Source organism: Vidua chalybeata, chromosome 4 (genome assembly GCF_026979565.1).
Source record: "Vidua chalybeata isolate OUT-0048 chromosome 4, bVidCha1 merged haplotype, whole genome shotgun sequence".
NCBI classification, from domain to species: Eukaryota; Metazoa; Chordata; class Aves; order Passeriformes; family Viduidae; genus Vidua; species Vidua chalybeata.
The window spans coordinates 929,026-953,254 of record NC_071533.1 but is presented as its reverse complement, the minus strand read 5'-3'; the positions used below and the strand labels follow the sequence as shown (position 1 = coordinate 953,254).

Genomic DNA, 24,229 nt, shown 5'->3' with positions numbered 1-24,229 from the left:
TCCCAAAATATGAAACACATCATTTAACAAAGGCCCATGTGCTCCAGTTGAATATCAAGAGCAGCTGTGTGCCAACACAGGTGGAAGCTCACCTAGCAAACTGATACCCCATTTTCCGTGCATAAAACACTCTTTTAAAATTAAGGCCTCTCCCTCACAGCACAGGAAGCAAAAAAAAAAAAACAAGCCACATTCAGTGGCAGATCACCTCCAGGTTCTTTTCTTTGGTGTGTAAGACACAAGGCCGCAGTGCCATGCATGAGGGTTCAACCCACCCTCACACACGAGGGCCCACAAACTCCTCACACATGAGGGCCCCCCAAACCCCTTCATGCACGAGAGCCCCCTCAGCCCCCTCATGCACGAGAGCCCCCCGAACCGCCTCATGCACGAGAGCCCCCCGAACCGCCTCATGCACGAGAGCCCCCTCAGCCCCTTCATGCACGAGAGCCCCCTCAGCCCCTTCATGCACGAGAGCCCCCTCAGCCCCCTCATGCACGAGAGCCCCCTCAGCCCCCTCATGCACGAGAGCCCCCTCAGCCCCCTCATGCACGAGGGCCCCCCAAACCCCTTCATGCACGAGAGCCCCCCGAACCCCCTCATGCATGAGGGCCCCCTCAGCCCCCTCATGCACGAGGGCCCCCTCAGCCCCCTCATGCACGAGGGCCCCCCGAACCCCTCAGGCACAAAGGCCCCCAAGCCCTGCTTTCCTACCAGGAGCTCAGATCATCAGAATGTGAACTTTTAAAAAAGCATCCATGGAGCTTCATCAGTTTCTGGCAGCCTTTTCCCCCATCCCAGTGCCCCAAACATGCTCTTTGCCACACCATATCCCCACACAAAGTACAACGAGGCCACTGAGGCCAAGTCTCACAGTTTGTAGAGCGCTCACAGGAAAATCTGCGTGTTCCCACCAAGGCTCAAGCACCCTGAATTCCACAGCAAATTCCTGAAAGTTTCCCCTCACAGGAGTACAAAGCAAAGCCCATGGAATGGGTGATCATCTTCCAGCCACCCTCAGCGAAATCAGGGAGCTGTGCTCTCACCTGATGGGAAACGAGGAACACCTGGCACCTTATCCAACATTCCCATGCCCAGGTGAAGGCAATCCTCTAAACGAGGGTGAGGACTAAACCACCTTTAGAGAACCAACCCAAACCCTTCTATGATAAGTCAGCTCCAGGTGTGGTTATGTTTACTCTTTGCAAAGGTAAAGGAGAATAATAAAAAATAATGAACAAAACCCACCAGATGCATATACATGTGAAGTCGCTGCAGCTAAGCAGCTACAAGAAAGCAGGAGAAGGGCTTTTGGCAGGGGCATGGAGTGACAGGACAAGGGGGAATGGCTTCAAATGGACAGAGAGCAGATTTAGATTGGATATTAGGAAGAAATTTTTCTCTGTGAAGGTGGGAAGGTCCTGGCACAGGTTGCCCAGAGAAGCTGTGGCTACTCCATCCCTGGAAGTGACCAAAAATGGAGTAGCCATAGTTAGCAAAAGTTAGACAAAGCTGGGAGCAACCTGAGATAGTGGGAAGTGTGCCTATACATGGCAGAGTGGTTAGACTAGATAAACTTTAAGGTCCTTTCCAACTCAAAATTCACGTATTGTGTATGGTTCTTTATGAGTAATTTCTAACTGGTGCCACAGGACATGTTCACTGTCTGTGGTTTTTTTTCACTCTGACATTCAGCGACTTAATTCCTCTGGCCCTGCTGCTCCCTGTGTACAGCTGCAACCACTGTGCCACAGATACCTGCCAGCAAAAACAGTCAGCCACCCTTTCCTAGGCACCCCATAATAATAGCCTTGTTATGGCTGTTGCTATTATTATTATTATTTCCTCTAGGTAGCAGTATCAGAAGTACCAAGTGTGGCTATGGATGTACTACAACAAGGATCATCCAGGATAAAGTCATCAGGTTATTAATTCAGGAGAGTACTGAGGCAAAGCAAGTGAGGTAGAAGGATGACAAAACAGTGGGCCAAACAATAGAAGAAGGGATAACATAGGCATATGAATGGGCATATAAATAGCAAGTGGAGTAGGACAAGGAAACAAAACCAGCTTCGGTGTCCAGGAGGCCCAGAGGGGAGGGAGGAAGGCAGGCAGGATGCGTTCCATCCCAAAACGGCAATGCCCAGACAGATGGGTCACGCGTTGTCCTGTGCTAGAGTCCATTCCCAGATGGTAAGTGCCCAGCGCTTCCCACCGCTCTCCCGCTTACTCCAGCACATCTAAAGGCTCTACATTTGGGCTTGTCATTCCAAGCTGTGTTGTCAAGCCCAGCGAGGGGCCTAAAAGGCAGTTTAGTTGGTTTAGGTTTGCCACAGACGAGGCCTCTGCCGTGCACAGAGCAGAGCGCTCTGTCGTGGCCGTGTGTAGCTAGGTGTGGTGTATTCCCACCACCAGCAGTGGCACACTACCCAAACCTCAGTACCACAGGAAACCAATGAGAAAACAAACCTTGGGTTCTTGAAGGTCTCCTCAAACTGCTCCCAATTACCGAGGTGGCCCCTGAGCTGCAGGGCTCTGCTTAACAGCACTTTTATTGATAGCTGTTGGCAGGCAGGCATGATGTTCCTTGCTCCCATCTCACCAAAAGCCAGACAGCCCAGAAATATGAGTCTAAACGAATGAGCCATTAGTGCCAGCTGGCTATTTCCAATTGAGTTATATCTTTTCTGTATGATATTACATTGTTGCCTAGAGGTTTTTGCTTCTGCACTAAATTTCCCTAGCTTGCTTATTTTATTATCTGAGTATCACGACTGAATAGTGTACAGCAGGTTTTGTACTTTTACTTCCAACATGCTGAAAAAGAAATGGCCATTTCTCTGAGGTCATTGCAACAGAGACTCTGAATTACACTTTTTAGAGGGTGGCATTTATGGTCTTGCCTGACAATTGAAAGGTACCAGAAAAGCTGTTGCAGATTCCGGACATTAAGTCGCTGGAATATTGAATGGTCCTGGTTGGTTTCTGGCTGGTCTCCTGGACAGACAGTATTTCAGTGCTGAAGAGAAAGCCCTGGGCAGGGACAAAACTTACAAATAAATATGTTGCAGAACCAGAACCAGCAAAATGTCTCATCCCGTAGGATGTGGAAATACTTCTGTGGGAGGAGATGGATAAAACTGCATATGGGAATTCAGACCTGCTTTGATAGTGACAGAACCTCTATATCCCTGACAGCTTCTAAGTTCTAACCTATGTCTGCAACCATCTTCAGCATTATTTTGTTATCAGACTTGAATTATATTCAACAGAGATTTTTTCTCATTACAAATCACCAAGTACAGCTCCAAATTTATACCAAGGACTGCATCAGAGTCCAAGTCCCTTAATGTACTAAGCCTTAATATGCCAAGTCTTCACACCACTCATGCTCAGCGCTTCTTTGACCTCCCCATTCCACTGATTACAGCAGTGCAATGGGGAGGTTCAGGAAGCATTTTATCTACTTGTTATGATTTCTGATGCTGCCTGAACTTATATCTGTCATTAGGAGAATTTTTCCCCTGTAGATTGCTACTTGCCTGTACACGACTTATTCCATGCACACCCTGAAGCATTGCCCAAGTCACAAAAAAATCCTGACCCTTAACGTGGGAATAGAGATGAAAACAACCATGAAAAACCACCAGGTGGTATTTTTAGGATATGTGAGTGAGAAAAATGGTCAGACTTTCACACCAAGAATGTACTTTCACTAGAAATGCTTCTAGTATCATTATATGTGTCTGAAAATGGCCTTCTTCTGCCAAATGGAAGCTAGGTTTCTTTTATTTACAATGCCTATAAATTGTTTGTGTTATTCTGGAGCTTTCCTCTGCTCGTCTGGATGTAAATCCTTCACATGGATTAAGTGCAGTTCAAAGAAGATATGTGTAGCAGAAGAGTATGACTAAGCCTATGCTGTGTCTCTTACACCTCTATACTCTCACCTGCCACTAAAGGAGAAAGAAGTGGAAAATTGCAGGGTAAAGAGAAATGAAAGACATGTACACAATATTTCTCTCTCTCACATTTCCATTTTCTCTCTCTGTAACTGCTGTTTCATTCCCTGAAACCAAACTCTCATGAGAAGTTGCAGCTCATGTGTAAAAAAAAATTCCAGAAACTTCTCAAATGTTATCCTGAGTTATGAATCAAAAGCATCTCATTCCTCACTCATCTGACCTATGCTGACTCCTGAGGGGAGACAGACTGGCTGGCAGCAGTGAAGCAAAAGCAATGTTTCTCATAAAGACAAATCTGCATTTTCTAGGCTGTGCTCGGGTTCTCCATCACCATCACTGTCACAGCTGACAATAACAAGTGGGTGCTCCAGTAAATCATCACAGAAATGACAAATGACTCCTCTGGGGTTATTTCTGTGTGATGGTGGGACACCTGGTCACATCAGACTCTTGCCTCAGTGTAACATAAAGTCTGCATTATTTTATGCAAATGAGCAGTTCTGGTCAAAGCCATTTGTGCATAGCACAAATGACCTCACTGCAGATGTACAAGCTGTGACATTTACAAATGTCAATCATCTCAAACTGTCAATCATCTCAAAGGGACTTTGACCCTAATAATATCTGCACTGTAAATCCAAACCTGGTTTAGCTTATTTCCCATTTGCATCTTTACATTTGCTTTGTGGAGCAACAGCAGGCCTTGACTTTCTTCCATAGCTCCCACAGGAGCACTTGCTCCCTGAAATGTGATGGAAAGCCTAAGCTGGAGAGATTTATTTCATGTTGTGTGTAGGTAAATTCTGCCTCCTGGAAGAAGAAGCTAAGTGGAGGGAACTGACTCCGCAAAGTAAGAATAAACCTATGAACTCTGTTTTCCAGCCCACTGTTCTGAAAGGTAATAAACCCCCAGCACTGAGATCTGAGAGCAGATGCTAATGAAGGGTGAAGAACAGAAGTTTTTACAATCCTGAACTCCCCTTTTCCATCACAGTTAATTAAAAGCTGAGGACACCACTCACCTGACTGGTCACCTCTCTTGCATCAGCACACTGTTTTCAGCCCTCAGAAAAGAGGAGCATCTCTTTGTAACCAGGGCCAAAGGACAGGATCTCATGGCAATGACCTGGGAACAGGTTATCCAGAGAAGCTGTGGCTGCCCCATCCCTGGAAGTGTTCAAGGCCAGGCTGGATGGGGCCCTGAGCAACCTGGTCTAGTAGAAGGTATCCCTACACATAGTATAGGATTGGAATTTTTAGGTCCCTTCCAACCCAAACCTTTCTGGGATTCCATTATTCTATGAACAAACCAGATTTTTTTGTGCTCATGGACCTGGAGTAGATCCCAGAAATTTTGGTATCATCTCCTAGTGCAGGTAGTGGAACTATCTTGGGCCGGCCATTAAGCTTTTCTTACACCTGTCAGCTTCTAGGTTCAAAAAAGTCAACTCTGCAAAAATATATAACAGGACCTTTAGTTGTGTCCCAGGCTGTGTGTATGCTCTGTAGCATCACATTCAAACCCAGTCACGGTAAAATCGAAACCGTGTAGTTACATCTTCTCCATCATTCATCACCATCTCAAATCACCCTTTGTCTAACCACCAGCTCAGAAAGACTCATCTAGTATCTAAACATCAGATCCGGTTCTTTCTCCTTTTCTAGGTCAGTATCAGTGGCAAAAATAAAAAAGAAACCCCAATGACTCTGCGGTTGGGTTTTTTCCTGGGAAGGATTTTTGGTGGTTTTTATTTTTTTCCTCTTTGCCTTTTTTCTGGATGTACAAAGACAATACAGTGCTAATATTTTACAGCTGTCTTACCTTTGAACTGCTGCCAGATGCAGGAAGCCAGGTTTAGCTAATATAACTAACTAGTGTGACATTCAGAACTCCCAGGATATTCCTGCTCTGTGAGGACAGCAGTGTGTGGTTGATGCCCTCAATCCGAGTATTGGCCTCAGAACAGTGTGATGTGCCTTTTATCAGATTTCAGAAGTGCTGCAGAGTTCCAGCTGCCAGGATGGATGTGAACCTGGCTTTTTAGAGGGAGCTCACCTGGGGCTAATGCTGGGCAGTGAGCAAGCACGACACTCACTGAGCTCTCCTTATAATTCTGGCCATAAATCCTTCACAGGTAGCCTGCAATCACTGTCATTCAGGGAAGGAAACTCACCCTTGGACCTAGAAACACCTGCCATCCAATAACTTCATGGCCTTGGGCAAATTACACACTGCCAGGATCTTAGGCTGAAAGCAGCGACGTGATGCCGCGACACCGTGAGGAGTAATTAGCTAATGCTTTTAAAAGGCTCCCAGGCAAACACCAGGGCATGGCAACACTGCTCCCAGGAACACTGCCTATTGTTCCAGCTGCTGGCTGCATCCTGGGAACGGTCTCACATAAAAGGGAGACACAAAAGAGAAGAGGAAAAAAGAATAAGGAAGATGGGGGAGTAGAGTTTCAGACAGACAAGTAAATGACTCATTCCAAGGAGTGGCACACGTTGCTGTCAATGAGATAAATGCCATGTGGTAAGAACCTCAGGGTTTCACGTGGGATGAAGATGAGAAGGTTGGCAAGAGAAGGAAGGTAGGACAGGAGCAGCACAAAAGGCAAGAGGTGAGCAGCCGAATGGAGGGGCATGGAGCAGCAGAGGGGCATTTTGGCAGAGCAGTGAAAGGATCTTACAGAGGAGAAGCCTCCACCTGCTGTTTCCTCTTGCCACCAAAATGTTTGGATCTTTGTGCCAGCTACTCCTCAGAGAAGAGTAGGGTGAGCTGCTGAGACCTCTTAATGAAAACTGTACTCCTCATTCTCCGGCTCTTCCACTCTCCCAAATATTCCCCTTACATCCTTTTGGCAGGCAGCGTAAGACTCGTGGGATGTAAAATAGCTCTGCCTTGTCATGTGTGAAAAGCTGGTCTTAACTGGGAATCTGTTTATAGAAAGGTGTGAATGTGGTGAGACACAAATACTGAGATCCCCATTCAGCTACAGAGGAGAGAATAAACACTCTCAGTGCACCAACATTGGAAACCCACTGCAAAGGAGGGATCAGCAAAGCCCTGGGGCCTTTTAAGCCTCAGTTTTTCTATCTGTTCACATGCTGAAATCCTTAAACACATCTATTTGTTTAAGAAAAGAGACTTATAATTCATTTTGCTCTCAGCTTTGCGTTAATTAGTCCTTGGCATTTTTTAGGCTTTGGGGCACCTTCGCTTGACATATAAGGAGGGAAAGGGATCCTTCCTGCTCTTGTCAGGCGGATTTTGGCCATTTTTAAAAACCTACATCCAAACACAAACCAGATCATTCCCTGCTTATTTTTCAGTGAAAAAAAGATGGACAAAAACAGTCTCAGATATTCACTCAGTAGTTATGGCACTGACCTTGCACAAGGAACACACGTTCAGATTGCTGGCCTGAATGCAAAAGACCAAAACCTCCTACTCACATCTCCCAGATCCCTGTCAGTGGATCTAAATCCAGGCCCAGAAATCAGCCTGGTGCTGCTGTGCTTATCTGGCTCCATCACAGAGAATGTAATTATTTATACACAGTGCTTTGGTCCCAACAGGAGACTGAAATAGTGCCTCCAAAACCAAAGCCCAAAATGATGTGCCAACACCCTTTCAGATGCTGGAAAGTAGTTAATATTCTCAGGTTCTTCAAAATACTTACATGGAGCGTATCTAAGTGTTTAAGAAAAGGTAATTCTGTTCATTGTCACAGAACCCTGGAAACCACTGGTTCTCCAGGGTTTAGATGATGTGAACATTGCCCACACAAAGAGTAGCAATGAAGGGCTGGAAATGGGAATTGCCACATCAGCCACAAGTGCACGGATTCACACCATATCCTCCAGGCAGCCCAAGGCCACCCAGAAGATCAGAAATAAAGCCTGCAAACAGAAGGCTGGCCATACTACCAATTCCTCTTACTGTGTGTAAAGGTGCTCTAGTGTATCCAAAATCCTTTTTAGAATAACTTTTCAGGAAGATTAGATTTATCTTTGATTAGGTGTGTCTCTGAAGACGGAGAAGAGGAGGAATGGAGGAAAGCCAATGTCATCCCAGTCTTCCAAAAGGGCAGGACAGGTCAGCAGGCTGTGCTGCCTTTCAGCCAGACCTGGATGGGTTGGAGAGGAACTCAGGGAAGCTCAAAAAAAGCAAGTGTGGGGTCCTGCAGCTCAGGAAGAACCCCATGCACCCATGCAGGTGAGGGCCTGACCTGCTGGGAAGGGGCTCTCTGGAGGACAGAGCACTGGCAGGAGCTGTCCAGAGAGTCTGTGGAGTCTCCTCTGGAGATGGTCAACTCTGCCTGGACATCAGCCTGTGAAACCTGCTCCGGGTGAACCTGCTTTTAGGAGGGGGTTGGGCTAGGGGATCTCCAGGAGACCCTTCCAACCCCATTCTGTTACTTTGTGACTTACAGACTGCTGTCTGTGGGGATTTCACATGGAGGCTGCTACAAGAGAAGAATGCAAAGCTGTCAATTACTCACCTACAACATATATTATCTGTCACTCATCTCCTTTCCAACCAATTTCCAAATTACTTTAATAAACCATCTTTCTCATTTACTAAATAATATTACTTAAAAGTATCTACTTTCAATCAAAGCCAAAAGAACACTCATATGACAATGCAAGTGCCCATGAGGTTAAATTCCATAAGCCTTCCTGTGTTGGTGGAGGATTGATCTGAACCACTGGAAAAAGAAATGTGCACCTTTACAACTTCTCCTTGTCTCTATCTTGGTCGGGTGATCTAAATCATCGGCCTGATGATACAGAATTTTGATAACGTAGTAGGATATAAACAAGACTTTTCAAACATACTTACTCATTGTGTTTGTGATTTTTTTTCTTTATAAAGACTTGATTGGAATTGAGGTGTTCACTTGAGAAGCTTGATTCATTCATGAAGGTTTTCCATAACTCTATTTGCTACAATGAACAAGGCAGGCAAATTTTAGCATGGCCCCCCTTTTGTGCTTTACTCTCTAAAAAGTTTTGTTCAGAAAAAAAACCCAGAAATCACCACTTTTACTTAGGGAGTAGATGTTCAGGTGCCCGTTTTGTCTGAAGAACTTATCCAAGCACCCTAAACTGAACTCTTGCTTCTGACTCTGTGTGATGTTTAATTCAGAGTTTAATTCAGTTCATGTCTTGCTCTAACATGACAGAGGTGAGTTCTTGGGAGCACTCTCTTCTACATCCCTACTAAGGTTCTGACTTGTGTTGAGGTACCAGTGTTCAGCAATACCTTTATCAAACGAGCTGTGTGGCTCCCAAAGGCGGGATCTTACCTCCACTCAGGCTGGCCGGTGCTAGCAAGGTCCCTTGGTGTTACTCAAGGTCCTGTGAGTGTCACCACCCTGGGAAGCTGTCCTCTCTGAGAGCCAGCCCTGGATGCCTCAGCAGGGTGGGAAAAGGAGTGGCAAGAGAGCTGAGCAGTCCCTTCTTCCCCAGGGCCGCTCTGTTTGTCATGAGCTCTCTCCCAATGCAGTGGCACTCTATTAATGAATTAATACTCCCCTCTCCCCTGCACCAGCTTGCTGGCTCCTGGGAATTACCTGACAGCGAGCAGGGGACTTGGTGACAGACACTGCTGCCAGTCCTGCCCTGACATGAAACAGCACCTTTCCATTATGGGCTGACTTACGAGGATAGCAGAAGTAAGGGCAAGGCCCTTGGCAAAGTAAGGTGTGTCAGATTCCTGATAAATGCTGTGCTGCAATTTAACACAACTTTTCAGAGGGTGGCCACACACACTCAGCCCATGCTATTTTAAGGAAGCAACCCTGTCTCAACCACTTGCCACATTTAGCCATTTAACTTTGTTAACTACTTAGAGGTCACTGTGATGAAAAAGGTTATATGGGCCTAATTACCAGTTAGTTCCTAAGATGGTCCAGTCCTGCAGCTGGGTTCTGGAAACAGCTTTGAAGAAAGAATGTGACATTTCTGTAACACAGAAATACTGCTCTTCTATCTCTTTGCCTTGGAAATCCTGTTTTCTGTCAGCTTGTCTTTTTTTTGAACCGATTTTCTTCGCCCCATCCTCTGGTTAAATGTTTTCCTCTCCCCCAAACTTACTGTCTGCAGTGCCTTTGGCCTGGGCTGTGTTTGGACAAGAACATGCTAGAACAGGCAGCCCTGGCACTGCTGTTCTGCAGCATGTGAGCACACAGAATTCCTGCCTTCTTCCACATGCACACTGCCTTGGAAGCAGATCCTGCAACCTGTCCTGCTCAGCCACAGGGGTCTCTGCCTGACAGAGAGGGGAAGGGAGAGAAGGCTTCTGGTCTACTCTGTGTAGCTTTCCTTTCCTGTGAGGCCTGGACAGGCTGCAGAATTACTAAGTCTCCCCTTTTGTGAGGATCCAAACCTCCCTATACCCCTGTACAGAGGTGTCAGCCCACGGCTCTCCCTGCAAGAACAATGGCTTTAGCAGTTGGACCTCACAGCACTGAACTCCAGTCCACCCACTTCTGTCTTTTACCAATAATCTGTAAGGAATAAAGAAGCTGAGACTCCTGAAGCAATTTGGATCAATTTCTCAATGACTACAGTTAATTTTTTGACTAATGGTGTTTTCTTATGATGGGTTATGTATAAGGTATGACTGCACAAATTTAAGAAGAAAGAAAAGCCCTGAGCAGCATGAAGCAATTCTGTTTTCTGAGACAATAGCCCAAGGACATGATAAATTACCAAGGATTACTAACTCACTGAAGAAACAGTAAAGTTAATCCTAGACACAATGAACTCTGGATTTAATATACAGCCCTAGGAGATGTTACTTTTCTTCAATGTGTCCTGGGAGGCCATTTCAGAGGCCAAACAGAATCAATCTGATTCCTTCAGGTGTATGTATAGGGTATATTCAAGACCCAGGAAATGGTAAATTTCAGACCCTGAAATACTGTGTTCCTTACTTACATTAAAAATGGAATAAATGAAAGCATTGGGCTCCCTTCCGCTCAGAACAGTCTCTTCTTGTACTCTCCTAAATAAAAGACAGTATTACAAAGCCACCAGGAGGCAGCAGACTAAAATACTTGTGCTATAAAAGAACAAGCATTAAAAAACCCCAAACCAGCCCCCAAACCCTGCTGCTCTCCCAAATATTCAGCCTGATATGGAGGAAATGTGTTCTCCCAGCCCCCTGCTGAACATTTTGCTTTATCCACTGATCTCTTCTCTGCATACCTGAAATCAGTAGCAATTCCGCTGCTGTCAAACAGCTTTATGCAGGAGCATGGTTAAAATGGAAATCAAACCGATTTCTGGAATAGCATTCACTGGAAAAAAATGAGCAAAAAAAGTAGGTAAAAATGATATGACAAAATTTAAGACCTCCCATTTGACTAAACCACTTTTGCTCCTTTTGGGGTTTACTGAAAAATTCCAATCCCCTGAGTGCTCTCCTGACTACCTTTTTTTTGTTTACAAAATGTCACCCAAGAAGAAGCACTGAAATTGTGACCAACCCAGGACAGGCTCTGGCTACCTGCCACACCAACACCGCTGCTCCAGCTACGCTGCCTTGGCCCCGGTCCAGCTCTGCATTCCCTGACCCAGGAAAGCTGCAAGTTGTTTCCTCTCCTTCGTCCTGCTTTTCTGCTGGTATAAAAGAATGCCCTCAGTTGTGGCTCAGCACAGTTTAAGACAGCCTGAAATCACTACAGATAGATATGTAAGCTTTTAAACTGGTATGTTATTTTAAATCCTATTTATAGATGTAAATGCATTTTATATTTCTATATGTATGTTTTTATATTCCTACAGATATTTTATGGCATTATAGATCATACAATAACTGCTCTTACAGAACCATGTGTTACAAGCTGAGCATACATATGAAATGCAGCAAGGCAGCAACAGAAATGTTGGAACTACCTAAAACATTTCTAAATATGGCCCTATGAGCACAAGGTATGTGCACAGTCCACCAACAAAGCAGAGCATGAACAGTGTGCAATCAGCACCAGGAAAGGCACTTAGGAACCAACCAAAGGAAAAACCACAACAGCAAACACTTGTATTTTCAAACTGAAAATTCAGCTCCTAAGAAAGTGCATCTGTACCCTGGCATCTTAATTCAAACAGACACTACATATTTTCCACTGCAAAGATCACAATTAATTGGGAAATTAAAACACAAGCACAATGTCAGCAGAAATCACAAATTTATTAATCCTTAAATATATCAATCATTTACCATTATGGCAAGAAATATGTACACTGTGTCCCATGGTAAACTGCAGTGTTCCAAAATGACAGAAGTATATAATTCAGTTGTGGTGGAGAGAACAAATCACAATTTCCTCACATCTTGGTGTGGAAGACAAACTTGGTCTACAGTAATACATCAACACCACATGCTATGTTAGAAGTATAAAAAAACACCCTACACCTAATTTGTTAATTTTAAATACAGTTATGCCACTTAGAGCCGCTTCACAAAAAAAAAAAAAAAAAAAAAAAAGAAAAGAAAAAAAAAAAAAAAGAAAAAAAGGAAAAGAAATTAATGAGAAAAAAATGAGGCCATTACTTTTTTCACAGATCCCATTAGCAGTTAATATGGCTCAACACATTTATTGTAGATGTTTACTTTAAATATATATTCTTTAAAATCATGTAGTAATTATCAGAGAAGCTTAAGTCCATCTACCATACATCCACTAGTAACAATATCAACATGTTTAAGAACTGCTTCTGATTAGCAATGAACACAGGAAGGTGAAATGATACAAATTAGGAAGCTTTCCATTTTAAAAAGTTCCGTCTGCCGAGTTGTAAATTTTGGACGGCTAAAAAGGACACTGACTGAGATACCATGCACTGTACAGCGCTGCAGGGAGCAGGAGCCTGCTGCTAACAGAGCCACGGGGAGAACGGGAGCAGCCCAGCCTGGGCTTCCCTGCAACAGTGGAAGGGAAGGAACTGAAATTCTCGCGAGGGTGTGTTTTTTACAGCAAAGTGAGGGAAGGAGAACTAGTCCCTGCTGCAAAGTTGGTGCTCCAGCCTCGGCCCGGAGCCGGGACAGACCCGTCGAGATCGCCGCGGGGATCGCCGGCCTCGACACCGACCGCTGCCGGGGGAGCTTGAGAAACCACGAGTGGGTTGAGGGCAAGAGGGGGAGACACAAACCTGTGGTAAAGTGCTAGGGTCCCACGGAAAACTGGTGTCTCCGTAATTCATTTCCAGAGAAGCAACAGCAGCAGCGTAATGCAAGTAAACTCTTCATACTTCGCTTTAAGGCCTAACATTTCTTGAGTATATTATCCATACAACTGGTCTATACATTAACCCACATGTTGTATTTTTTAAAGCCTCCTCAAAAAATTTACAGTACATCCTAAAAGCGATAAAAATCTTTCTCTTTCCTTCCATTTTAATCCTCAAAAACTGTCTCTCAATTATCACTTAGTTCCTTACAATTTTTCATTTTGCTTAATCATCCAACAGAACTGTTCAGTTAAGCAAAATAAGAAAGCAAAAAGGACTCTAAAGGAAAATGGAAGCTGCTGACTCACCAGAACACTGACAGTTAATTCTGGAGTGGCCAGGCCAGCAAATGAGGAGATTTTTCCAGTTTACATAGACTAATAAACTAAGAAGGCTGCAGCTGGTCCAAAGCCAAGATATTAACACTTCCGCATTTATCAGTGATTTTGTCCATCTAGGATAAAAATCTGTTTTACAGTGAAGGAGCTGCCAGCGGAAATCCTAACCATTCCTACCAGAACCAAAGCAAAATCCTGGGACTCAGGAGAAAAGGAGGAGTCAAAAAACAGTTCTTAAAAAAAGAAGGTAAAATATACTTTTTCTTTTTTTTCCTTTTTTTTTTTTAATAAACGCGTTAGATTTTAAAGTTGTCTGTCAAAACTTGGCATAAATGGAGCAAGTGACAAATGTATTGTGTGTCTACTGCTGTCCATCCAATATCTCTTTTTTGTCTTTTATGCCTTGTTATTCTCTAATTGCATGGAACATCACCTTCATTGAAATGTTAACAGTGTACAGATGGAATATACAGCAACGTGGTGCATCACAAATGTGTTACATGAAGAACCTTCACAACTTCATGCACTCAGAAACATGCATGAAGAGAACGGGATGGCCAAGATGGTAATCAACCAGGTGCGTTGGGTACAGAAAATGCAAGAGCGGCACCGCTGATATTTTTAGCTAGGAGGAAGGAGAAAAAAAACAGATTTCCATTACTGAGGTAACATCACCACCAGATAACAACACATGCTCAAGTGTTAGCCAATGCTATTGAAAAAAACCTCATCTTGTCGAGATCACTAAACATGATACTGGGGAAAAAACAAGGGAAAAAACCTCCACTCAGGCAAAGCATTCTTTTATTTTTCAAACCACTTTACAGACATTTTCCATCTTTACAAGATGCCAGAGAGGCTGTGAAAATAAAAAAGAAAACTCAGGCAGGAAGCCAAAGTGTCTTAAGGGATTCCTTAAGGGAGGGAGGGTAGAATTCAGCCGTGAATCTCTGGGTGTAACTTAACTTCCTCAGCATGGACATCGCAGGCACTGCCATGGACTGAGGCTCTTGTACAAAGATTGGACCAAGTGACAAGGAAGAATCAGGTGTCATTCACATGCAAGACATGCCAGAGCCAAATGCAGAGAGAGAAGGAAGGGAAAGGAGCTGGAAGCAAGTATGCAGCTAACTGAGGTTGTAGCATCATTTGTATTACCGTAGCATCTAGGGGCTGGAGCCGTGGTGGGATCCCTCTGCGCTAGGCACTGCACAAACACAGAACAAACTCTTTACTCTGCATTCCTGCTCTCTGGCGCTGCGCTTATCGAGGTATAAGAAGGTGTGAGCAGTGATCAGGGAGGGAACATAAGCCTCACTGAGGCTGGACTTAGGTTAAGGAGTCACTTTCAGGCCCAGCAGCCCTTTGACTGCCCATATTGGGCAGGTGCAGTCTCCGAGGACAAGCAGACAGCTCTGCAGAAACACATTAGCACAGGTCCCTGAACACATGGATAGAGAGAACAATTTCCTATCATCACTCCTATCACTCAGAGAGAAATCATAGACAAGACAGAAACCCAAGTTTGCTTCATCCCACTCACAGCAAAACCATGAATAAAACTTATTTATAAACTAAATACATGTTTGTGCTCATAGGCTTTTTCAAAAAAGTTCTCTGCCACAAGGAAACATTTCCCTATACCTACCAAAGAGCTCAGTTCTATCCTTAGATTTATGCACACTCCTTCCTGAAAACAAGGAAGCTACTGTGCTTGCAGCAACTGGTTTAACACATCTAGGATACAGTGTCTAGCAGATCACAGCTATAATAGTTTCTACAACTTTATTAGATTTGAAATTCATCTTCAGACATGATGTGTAAAATACTTTTTTATTATGGAAATGCCATTATTAACTACTGTGCATTGGTAATCACTAAATAAGTAGCTGTAGTCAGAACACATTTCAGATAAAGGAACTAGAACAATACATTAATTAAGTTCCTTTAGTTTTCCAAAATGGTGTTATTGCTTCTCTCACTGGGAAGAGCAAAGGTGAAATTTGAGACAGTATAAAAATGTTCAGGATGGGTTATAGAAGAAGATGGGTCTAGCTTGGTGCTACATGGCAATCTCCCAGTCAGACTTCAGAAGATGGGAAATAAAGAAAGAATGACCATTTTTGTGCTCAAAGGGGAGTTACCAGCCTAGAGGAGACTCACTAGTGCTGAGCAAAAGCAGTAGGACTGATCTCATGTAGTATACTGACACTTAGGTGCAAGGCACTATAAAAAGAAAACAAAACAGGAGCATTGTGCAAGGAGAACCAAATAACATTGAGGGCTGGGTAATCCAAAAATGTTACATGGAATAATAGAAAGTGCAAAGCTCTGTAAAAGTTTCTATGTACTCACTGGCTGGAAATGAGAATTGAAGATAAATAGGTGGCTGTCTCAGATGCGCTGCAGATGACAAAAGTGCAAAAAATCGTGCCAGAACAGAGCAGGGAGAAGAAAGACACTGGGGAATGAAATAAAGCCCTGACCACAACTGGACAGAGCATTTCAGAAGCAGCCAAGCTAATGGAAAGGCAAACCTCAAACAAGAAAAGACCGCAAGGAGATAAGGTAAAGTGGAGATCCTATCAAACAAAGCCATCTGAGGTAGCGCTGGCTGTTTACCTTATGGAAGTAGAAGGTGAATGATCTGCTCAGCCTGCCTACAAACCACTTCATGTCTGCACACCTCACCAGCGCAGGACAGCAACGATGACATAGAAGAAATCAAGGATACACCGAAGATGACCAAATTTTACACTGGAAAGTAAGGCTCCTAACCATCAGACTGATGATATTTTGGAGCACTGCTAGGAGCAAGTCCAAAAACATCCCCTGAATTCAAGAGGAGAGCTGGTTATGGGATTCATGTGATATTGTTGCCAGTGCTACACACTTAGGGCTACATTGCTAACTCAGGGAATCTCTCTTTAAGCCTCAGTCTGGCTCTAAGGCTCCTCTGTGACCCCTTAAGCTAGGACACCCCTCGCAGTCCTGGAATCTCCTCTGTCCGACCCCATTGGCTCAAAAGATTCACCAATACAGCCCTGCAATCTCAAAAACTGCCCTGCAACCTCAAAAAAATTACTCCATGGTGATTTTTCTTCTCCTTCCACCCTTGTCAGTCCCAGAAATCCCTATCTTTATTAGAGAGCACAAGCAGCTGCAAAGAACCTCCTGCAGTACCTTCCCAAAAAGACAGAGGTAGAAAAAAAAATCATAAGAAAAGATTAAATGATTCTCTAGTTCATTTCATGTCATTGTGCTGTAAACACTGACTGTTCAGGGTGCAGTGGGCCAGGTGAACCTGCTTCACACTTGGGCTTTCTGGCTCTACACACACCCAGCTCAGATCCCTTGACAAACACTCCTGTATGAGTACCTCAAAGATTTACCTAACACTGCATTTCAAGGAAGAGTAACTGCTCTTTGAATACTATCTCTTGAAACACTGGCAGTGCAGCTGGAATGTGAGAAACAGAGGACATGTGGCTCCTGCTCCCATTGGTTTCACATTTTGAAATAAAACAGTTATCACTAAGTAATAAATTTCTTTTTTCCTAAATAAGAAACTAATAAAAATCATCACCATGGAAGATTAACACTTCATTCTACCTTATTTCTTACTTCATCAAGTATTATTTCATATAGGAGAACAGTGTTGCAAGGAGTAAAATACAAGACGTGATGGTTCAAAAGATGAAATCTAAGCCCTTACCATCCATGCCAGGAAATTCAGCCACTCTCCACATTAAGACACCTGACACAAATGGAATTGCATCCTATACAGAGGGCTCACAACTGAGCAAAGCCAGGCCTGGGCCAGTGCTGCCTATTTGGGAAACCACAAGTCACTGAGGTTTGGGCTCATTAGCAGAGGCTGTTGAAGAAGGAGAGAAGCCGATGGCCTGAGCAGAACCTCCTGAGCAAGCAGTGACATTTTGTTTTGTTGCTGCAACCCCGAGCGTGCTGTCATTAACCCTGGTGACAATGTGGCTCAAGCAACTCGGTCACTGCCTGACTCCGAGGGCGTGGCAGGGCCTGGAAGAACAGCAGAGAAAAATGCTGATGGGAGAAATGTGAGGCTGTTCCACGGGGATGTTGGAACTGCCCAAAAGGAATACTCAGCAGTTACGCACAGAGTGTGGGGAAGGAGGTAAGAATGTGAGAGGGACTGGGATGGCTCAATTTACAACGTAAATGCATAAACTGGCTCAAACCCAACTCGCAGTGAACACACCTAGGCCTGGGAAAGTAGAGGTGGCTGGAAATCACACTAAATAGTAGTCGAACTTCCGTTTTTCCCAATAGTGACACATTTTACTTGAAACTTTCTGGTTAGCTCTCACAGCTCCATGTATCCTACCGCTTTTTATTTTCCCAGGTTTTCCAGCAACTGTATTCCAGGTTTTCTAATCCTGTTTTGTGTGACTTCTGTCAAGCTTTCTCTACATTAAAATACTTTCCTGCTCTTCAAGCTGTCAGTTCAGGGACCAAGTTGGACCGGTGGGCATCACAGTAGAAAACAACAACCAAAAAAGCGCATTATTTTAGAAATCTTCGCACCAACAGCACGCACAGCAGTGGGTATAACACGTAATGAACAACCACAAAAAGTGACACTACCAGAGGACGGCTGGCAGTTTTTAAGGCCCAAAGCAGCTAGTGGACTATGTGGTGTGCCTAGGAGGTGTGAGCCGGCGGAGGGGCTGCTCCTTACTTGATGGGTACGGTGGGCGAGCCCGAGCGGTGGAAGTGCACGTTCTGCCACTTGCCGTCGCGCCGGTGCCACACGCGCGTCTCCTCGGACTGCATAGTCTTTGGCATGCCGCTGCCGTCCATGTACTGCGTCAGGCGGATGTAGGCGATGCACGCCGCGTCCTCGCCCACCAGGTGCACGTGCGGGTTCAGGATGATCGTGTGGATCGGCTTGTTGCTTTTGGACAGAGCTACGGGACACACACACACGCGCGGGGGTACGCACAGGAGAAATCACATTTGCTACGGGTAAGCCGAAAGAGCTCATGCCAACCTGTTTTACACACCAAAATCTCAGGCTGAGCACATACAAATTCATAATCGGGGTTTTATGATAATCACACCTGGCAACTAAAATACTCTGTGGAGTGAGCACAATCACTTATTATACTCTACTTAATAAGTAAATACGTTTAATCCATGTACATATATGGATTAAATAAAGTGGAGGGCACCACCTGGAATTTCCCAACATTTCAGTTTCGCTGTTACGTCTAATGACATTTGTACCCAATATTTTCAGTTAAAATAATTCAGCTCTTAACTCATTCTTTATTTTGACTTTTTAGTCCCAAATACCTGAAACTCTCCTCTGCCCTCTGAGGTGCCCTGTGATGTGTGAATGAGCAGAGCAGAAGCAGACTCAAACACACCTTATAGCAGAACTCTGAAAAAAATAATACTCCCTTCCCCTGCCCAAGTCAACTGACTCCTAAACCAGAAAGCTCATTAGATCAGGGACACACAGTCACAAGGAACAGATGAAGACTTGGAGATGAAAATGGAATATTTACCATTTTCGAAGTAAAACCGGTGGAAGTCCATCCCTTCTACCAGATTACCCAAAGCTTCAGGTTCAAAAGACGTAAGGCCCGGATCACAGATTTTTCTACGGAATAGAGGAAATTCTGCAATGAGCACATGTGGTTAGGGATGACCGCTTTGGAGAGATCAGTTTTAATTGTTTCTTTCATTCATATTGAACATTTCACCTACTCATGCCATCACACTGGAAAAGAACAGAACTTAACATGACGAGCAGGCATGGAGTACTGGTTTCAGCTCAATTAGTAAATATGGCAGCTTACTTTAAGTGGACCCCATTTCATATAAATCGTGTTTTGACCAAAAAAAGACCCACAAGTCAGTGTTATTACAAGTAGGAATTTTTACTTGTGATGATGAAAACCACGACTGTGCAATGCAAGGGATATTTTTTAGGCCTCACATCATTATATAAGCAAGATTTAAATACTTTCTTCTAGCTCCACTGGAGTTATACTAGCAGCTCTTCTGAAACTGGTGATGTGTGAAGCCAGGGCAAAGCAGCCATGCACATATCTTGTGTTTTGTGGGGGCATTTGGGAAGGCATTTCAACAGCACATAACTCCAAGCAGGGGCACTCCCAGATAAACATGCATATTTACACAGACAGTGTCAAACACCCCAGCTGTCCTCACTCCCTCCAAAGGAGGAGCTTACGTGTAAGCTTCGAAGTCCCCGTTGTTGATGGCTTCAATCAACTGCTCGGTCACCTTGATAATCTCCTGCTTACGAGCTGGGGAGAGACACAAACCCAATCTTACAGGGGAAGGCAAAGTGGAAGGTGACAGCTGACAGGTATTCTGTCACTCCCCAGCTGCACAAGAGCCATCTCTCTTCATTTCTACGACCAAAGGACATGATGTTACATTGTAGCTTTACAGTGATTTGCCTTCAGTGCACTCCTGTATCCACAAGGAAATTAAATGCACGTCAAGATAATCCACTTCCCTATCACACTTCTAATTATCTTTCCTTCACTGGAGGATCTGCTGTTTAAAAAGCAGAACAAACCAAGCCCCAGCTCTAGACTTCAAACTCAAGGAAGCTGATTACTGTTTTACAGCCAGTCTGCCTGTAGTAGCACACTCCCACACATGGATTTGACCATTAACAAAAACATGCCGAAAGTGCAGAGAGAGATCACATTCTTCTTCAAAAGAAAATGCTGGGGAGCACACAGAGAAATTAATTTTCTAATGCTGTGCTCAAAACTGACACTGTGGTGTTAACCTTCTCCTTAGTGCACGCCTAAGCATTCAGGTGAAAAGGATCAAAAAGAAACCAGCAAGAAAAAATGTGATGGTGAAAAAAAAGGATATAAAGGTCTACCAAGGCTTTTTCTGAGCAGCTCTTTACTGCTAGCACTGTGGCTAAGAGCATTTCAAGTATGAATTGCCTTATTTTTCACAAGGATTGTGGAAAGAAAAAAGACTTTCAATGAAAAGAGCAGCAATGCCTCCATTATCATCGGTTTAAATAACATGGGCCAGACTGAGTGGACACTGCATGGCATTGCCAGCACCAGCCAAGTGGTGGGATGGCTGAGTCAGAAATAATGGTGCAGTCTTACAGAAGGCTGGCAAAAAGAGATCCAGAACAAGCAGACCTCGTGCAGTGAGGAAATTACCAGTTCTGCACACAACATCTCACATACATATAGCTGAGCTAAAGGATTTGATTAAATAACACAGTAACACATCTCAATCAGAGACGAGGAAATTACAGACCATTAAATCTGACAGTGGGAAATGAGGTAAAAATCTCTGATCAGTTGCTACATAATCATGAGCTCATGTTAGTGGATAACGATATAAGCAATTAATATGTCTACAATGGTACTGTAGTTTCCACACACGAGAGGCACAAAACCACATGGACACATAATTTATCAACACTTGGCTCAAGACAATTGGGAATATTCCCTTTTTCACTAACATCAGTTATGCCTTTGCCGAGTTTTACCACAGTACCTTTGATGTTGAGATACACAAGATATAATTCCACATCAACCCCAGAAGGAAGAAATTGAACCGTGTTGCCAAATTGCTGGTTTTCCTGGTTTAGCTCCAAAATGAAATTGCAGTGGAACAAATGTTTTTATGAAGCTTTCTGACAGAAGCCACCTTAAATTACATAAAGGGGTTCCAGCAAAGTTCGTCTGGGCTGTACTAACATTCAGGAGAGCTGTGTCTGCAGAAGCAGCCATAGGATGTGCAAAATACCCATCAGGAAGCTCCAAAGGCCAGCAAAGCCAGCAAAGGAGATTACAGCACTTATCACTGGCTCCAATCAATCACCATCCAACTCCAGCACTGGTGTCAGCACTTGTGCAAAGACTTCACAGCTCCCAGTGCAGACTGTCAGGAACAGGAAGATGTTGCCAAATCATCTGCCTTTCAACTTAGTAGTTGAAATGTAGTGCTTGAGATTTGAGAAAAATTTTGAAAAATGTAGATTTTTCTACAAAATGACAAGCACGACATGAAACTGTGAAAGCCACTATGCTACTCTCATATATTAGAAAACTACATTTTTCCTATTTAGTGATCTGACATGCAGTTTTACTGGCAGTGAGCCAAAGGGAGAGATGGAACACAATGCAGAGAGTAGAGCTCCAGAATTGATTTATCCTACTATGCAAAATTCTCTGCCTTGCTCCTAGCCCTTACTCAATCCAAGAACAAGGCAGTGTGAAATAACAGCAGACATTAAAGACTAATTCAAGTACTCAGGAGCCACTGTGGTTTTACACAAACCTCCTCCTCATTGTTTTTAGCTTTTACATCTTCTTGTGTGGGTATTTGCGGGGGTGCAGGGAGCCAGACTACAAACAGAAACCAGAAGTGTTACTGCTTCATGGTCGTTGAAGCAGAGGTTTAACCTGAAAGGAAGTAAGGAAGAGAAAAATGATGGGAAAATTGAAACATAAGAAGTAGAGAATTGGAAGGAGACTGGAAAGCAGCAGAAGGAAAATACAGCTGTGCCTTGGTGGCCATGTGCATCCAGTCAAATCCTTGCACTTACCCTTAGAACAAAGGATGAAATAGGGAGGGCACTGGACATAAACTAAGGTGAAATGGTATTGGTAGGAACAGTGTCCTGCTACTGTAGACAGCATCTGACACAAATAATTGGCAGTCCTTAGAGTGGTAAGAAAATGACCAAATTTTCATTCTGAGTTTGATGGACTCCACCTAATGTGCTCTTGGATCACTCCGATTTTTTTTCCATCTAAATACACACTCCAAACTATACAAGGACAACACAAGGCATTAGGGAAGAGGCATCTGGCCAGTTCCCATCTGCCAGATAACTGTCACTTACAATCACCATTTGCATTTGACTTTTTTATTATTTATTTTTTTTATCCAATAGTAAACTTGGCTTGTATTGAATTCTAGGACAATTATGCTGTTTGATGCACAGTGGCAATTTCATGCTATTATACTTTTCATTTGATGTGCAGTCAGGACTCCCTAAATAAAACTACAGAAACTAAACTTCCTAAACAAAACTGACAACTGTAATGAGATTCTGGTAAAACTGGTTCAGCTAGTATGAACCAGAGTTTCATACAGAGTCTGGTGAAAGCCAGTTCAAAAAGTAAAGCCTGACCCATCTATATTTTTTTAGAATATGACAATGGCCTTCCAGAGCATAAAATACGTACTCTGTACACAAAGGATAACTGAAGAAAAAGACACCTGGTGTCTTTGAAACAACTGAGGTGTGAGGGAGGAACACTGTGGACAAGTCAAAGGTGCTGAGCCGTTTTCCTGAAAACCAAGAAGGAAACAGACTGCAGACATAGCAGGCTTGTGTGGAGAAGATGGTGGCTTGGACACTCTTTGCTCAGAGAATGGGTGAAGTGAATACACTGCAAAAAAAGACTACGGACCAGTTCCTTAAACAACACCTTTTCCCCCATAGGGTGAAGGAGTTAAGGTAATTAATTGGGGTCTAGCAGTTAAAAATATGTAAACCCCCTGCTTTGGCAAGTGAGCAGGTATATGACTAAGACAAAGGCAGTTGAAACAAAAATATTACGAAGAAAAGCTATAAAAAGACCAAATAATAAGAAAAAGAACAAACAAGAAGAACATTTCCAATCACTGGCTAAAATGTTTTCTTCTGCACTGCTGCAGCACATATGTTAACTTTAAATGAGTCAATAATCTCCAGCTATATTGCACTACCTCTTTTCCTTGCTCAGCTACAGGGTGAGGGATAATCTTTCTAAATTAAAGACCACCATTAACGCCAAGATCTAAACAACATAAAACGAGGAGAAACACCATTTAAGCAAAAAGCATCTAACACTATCAATACGTTCGACCTACAAGGAGCAGTTCCCCAGGTAGTGAAATCAAGTATCACAGGAAAAAAAAAGTACAAAATAGCAGCAAAAACACTTTTTCCTGCAGGGAACTCTGTGGTTTTCTTCCCCTCCTGAAGCCCCAAGAAATATCTATAAACTCAATCTACAAAAATTATACAGAAATGACAGATATTTTAGTATTTTGATTGCAGAGAGAATGTGTAGTATAAAAATGAGCTGCAGATATGTGAAAGTGAAGCCTTCAGAAATATCTGTACCTGAAACTTCATGTTTTTGACACACAAAAAAAGAGCCCTTGTAACTCACTGACCACCATATTACCCATCTTTTTTTCAAAACTGACACCAGTGAAAACAGTATTTTAAACCAATTTATGCTTGATGCAGATATTGGAACATCTTTCTCCTGCCATCAACCCTTCAGATGCTTATGTCAGCACTGCACTGCAATGCCTAAGCAGAGAAGCACCTGTCCAGAAGAACAAGGCAACCTTGTTCCAGATTTGCACGTGTACTTCGAGATGATTAAAATGATTTTGCATCTGACTTGCTCACATGTTGTTTCTCAAGGCAAAAACCCTTAAAACTTTTCAACTGGCTACTCTTAACTACATATCTCTGTACACCTCAGATTGGATTAATCTCACAACATTTTGGACATATATAAGTACAGACAAGTGAGTTTGTTCTCTCAACTCCCATCCCTTACAGTCAAGGGAGAGAAATCAGCACTTTCAGGACACAATTCATCATATCCTAAAATAGAT

General features: G+C 43.5%; 1 protein-coding gene across 3 annotated transcripts in view; it reads right to left on the bottom strand.

Annotated features, from left to right (window-relative positions):
• CAMK2D (calcium/calmodulin dependent protein kinase II delta) overlaps nucleotides 1–24,229 on the bottom strand; it is a 201,500-nt gene that overhangs the window by 34,399 nt on the left and 142,872 nt on the right. For all 3 annotated transcript variants that reach the window (XM_053940026.1, XM_053940028.1, XM_053940027.1), the window contains 7 exons: nucleotides 19,782–19,857; nucleotides 19,093–19,187; nucleotides 18,261–18,489; nucleotides 11,485–11,597; nucleotides 11,184–11,275; nucleotides 10,914–10,980; nucleotides 8,812–8,915 (listed from right to left, as the gene is read on the bottom strand). In XM_053940026.1, coding sequence (XP_053796001.1) covers nucleotides 11,211–11,275; nucleotides 11,485–11,597; nucleotides 18,261–18,489; nucleotides 19,093–19,187; nucleotides 19,782–19,857 — 578 coding nt within the window. In that variant the 3' untranslated portion in view covers nucleotides 8,812–8,915; nucleotides 10,914–10,980; nucleotides 11,184–11,210. The remainder of the gene's footprint in view (nucleotides 1–8,811; nucleotides 8,916–10,913; nucleotides 10,981–11,183; nucleotides 11,276–11,484; nucleotides 11,598–18,260; nucleotides 18,490–19,092; nucleotides 19,188–19,781; nucleotides 19,858–24,229) is intronic.